The sequence below is a fragment of the Micromys minutus genome, assembly GCF_963924665.1.
Source record: "Micromys minutus genome assembly, chromosome: 18".
Lineage (NCBI taxonomy): Eukaryota > Metazoa > Chordata > Mammalia > Rodentia > Muridae > Micromys > Micromys minutus.
In genome coordinates, this window is record NC_137953.1 from 37501581 (window position 1) to 37504656 (window position 3076).

Sequence of the window (3076 nt, forward strand, 5' to 3'; positions counted from 1 at the left end):
CCCCAGCATGTCATCTCTATTTCTTCTGTTCACCAGCTGCTGGTCTATCAAGCTAACATTTGGTAATTTTATCAATTTTTTTAAAAAAAAGGAATACAACATTAGCTACCATTAACTCTATCATTTTTCATTTTTTGATTTCATTTATATATGTTCTGATCTGTATTATTTTATTTCTTCTGTTATCTCTGGTGTTTGATTAGTTTTACTTAGAAATAAATGATTGGAGACAAATGTGAACGAGTGATGCAAATATGAGCGAGGAACAGTGTTCTATTCTTCCCCACCCTGTAAATAAAAGTGGATCTCAACATTGGAATTCAGTCTGGAAATTGGATTCATAGAGCTCATTATGAGTAAATTACTTTCCTGTTATCTAGATCCATTTACAGAGCTAGAATTTGAGCAATTACAATATTTTAAAACAAGAATTCTAGCCAGGCACAGTTTCCCATGCCTTTAACAGCAGCACTTGGGAGACAGAGGCAGGTATACTTTTGTAAATATAAGTCTAGCCTAATCTACATAGTAAGTTCCAGGATACCCAGAGCCACATAGTGATACTCTATCTCAAAAATAAGTAAGTAAAAAAAAAAAACACATAATAATAAATAAATAAGATCATACTTCTAGTTGGTAAATTTCTTTGACTTGCTTCAGCTAACTACATGTTTCAGGAACATGGCCCTACCCAACTCACATTCTCTGTGTTCCTCACACAGATATCTTCTTCAGTGCTCTGTGGAAGGCTTCCTTTACCTGGGAATTCCTCAGACTATAGATGAGAGGATTCAGCATTGGGTTAAAGAGACTGTGGAACAGTGACAAAATTTTCTCCTGCTCCTCTCGCTGGTCAGAATCAGGGACCATATAAACCAACATGGCTATACCAAAGAAAAGACCCACCACACAGAGATGGGAGGAGCAGGTAGAAAAAGCCTTCTTGCGACCCTCCTTTGACTGCATTTTCAAGATTGTCCAGAGGATATGTGTGTAAGATACAAGCATTGAGCAAAGGGGCCCAACTAAGACAAAAACACATGCAACAAGGATGACAATTTGGTTGATCAAAGTGTCTGCACATGCTAGCTTCAGAACAGCCAGGATTTCACAGAAGAGGTGGTTCACATGCTGGGGCCCACAGAAGGGCAGCTTTAGCAGAAGAATTGTGTGAGCCACAGAGAGGATAAATCCACATGTCCAGGATGTGACAGCGAGGGCCACACATAATTTCCAGCTCATGATTATGTTGTAGTGTAGGGGGTGGCAGATGGCCACAAACCTGTCATAGGACATGGCTGCCAAAAGCAAGCACTCTGAAGCAGCGAAGGCCAAGTACAAGAATGTCTGTGTGATGCATGGGACAAACGAGATGGTTTTTTGATGATTTATAAGGTTGGACAACATCTTGGGGACATTGGTAGAAGCATAGGACATGTCAAGAATGGCTAGATGAGAAAGAAAGAAATACATTGGGGTGTGCAGCCTGGGGTCCAAGCAGATGAGTGCTAAGATTATGCCATTTGTCAGTAGGCTGAAGATGTACAGCAGGGAGAAGATCCAGAAGAGGAGCATTTCCATGCGTGCACTGAGCTGCAGTCCCACGAGAATGAAGTCTGTAACCCATGTCTGGTTGGCTCCCATTCCTATATGAGTCGTGGTGACAGGAGACTGAAAGCCCAGAGCTGAACAATAAATGAAAACTGGTTTTACTCATTGTAAAACAAGTGCAGAAACAGTCCAATGCTTCCTTTTATTTCACCCTTCCCAGCAGTGATTTGTGATTCTGAAACTTTATTATAAAAAGTAAATTCAAAGAGTAAAAAATATATTCAGAATTACTCAAAGAACTCTCATGTTCCTTCACTCAATTCAGCATACACTGATGCCTTTCTTGTTTATCTTATACTTTGTGTCCACACACTTAATATTTTGAGCCATTTTAATTCATAATTATAGAAACTTTATAATTCTATAATTAGAACTATAGAAATCAAGAAAATTCAGTGCCTACATCTTCGCTTTCTTTAATATTTTGACCCACCCAGGACCTAATCTAAAATTTCACAATATATTTAACATAATCTATTCTTAGTACTTTGTAATTCAAATATGTCCGTGGCCTTTATGTGTTTTTCCAGACATTGACATTTTGAACAGTAACTAGGAAATTTTTAGAAGGATGTCCCTAGAGTTAATAAACATAACATATTTCCCATGTTTTGATTCGGATTGTTCATTTTATACAAAAAGTGTCCCCAGTAAATTATGTGCAGATGCAGGATGCTAATTTGTTCCCTTGTTGGGAAAAAGCTAAGTTGGATCATTTGATAAACATAGTCTGTCCCAGATATTTTTATTTTACAACTATTATTTTTCAAAACAATTTCTTGGATATCTGCTAACATTTATATATACATATGTTATTTTTCAATGCATATAAGTCATATATCTTTCAATTTTTGCTTTAGCTACTATTGGTTATTTTGACAACTCAATTATTGGTAATAGTGATGGAAAATATATGACTGTTACTTTGTCATGGCTTTTATGTGTATTAGTTGGCCATTATGTAGAAAAATGTGCTGTTTGCCCATCTCTTTCTGTCTGGACTTACTAACTTTGTTAGCCAGTGGGTCATATTTTACTATTATCATATGTTTGAAGCTTTATTTTCTGTATTTGAAACCTTCAATCTTATCCCTTTGTCTCTTTAACCTGCATTCATTTTGAACTCTTCCTTGTACTGATAAGAACAAATATGTGTGTGCTAAGAATCAAATCCATGAGCAGCAAATACCTGTAACTGCTGAATATACTCCTTAGGCACCTTCACTGGACTCTTAATTCTTTTTTGTTTGGTGCTCAGATTAAAAGAATAAAAAAAAAATATACATAGTCTCAAGATTACTTCTGAAAACTGTAGGTAAAGAATTGGTTTTACTAAGTAAAAAAATCTCCTTAAAATTTAATAACTTGAACAGATGTTTGTGATGTAATTGATTGTGTTATTTTTAATGAAAACAAATAATTATATATATAATATTTTTCTGAGGTAATTTTTTCAATTCCAGCA

At 35.8% G+C, this 3076-nt stretch overlaps 1 protein-coding gene across 1 annotated transcript; it reads right to left on the reverse strand.

The window, feature by feature from the left end:
* Positions 1 to 714: 714 nt before the first annotated feature.
* LOC308432549 (olfactory receptor 2A2-like) lies at positions 715 to 1644 on the reverse strand (the record flags this gene model as incomplete). Its single annotated transcript, XM_080932327.1, has 1 exon — positions 715 to 1644. One exon carries the CDS (start codon positions 1642 to 1644, stop codon positions 715 to 717), a length of 930 nt encoding a protein of 309 aa, XP_080788453.1.
* Positions 1645 to 3076: the final 1432 nt, after the last annotated feature.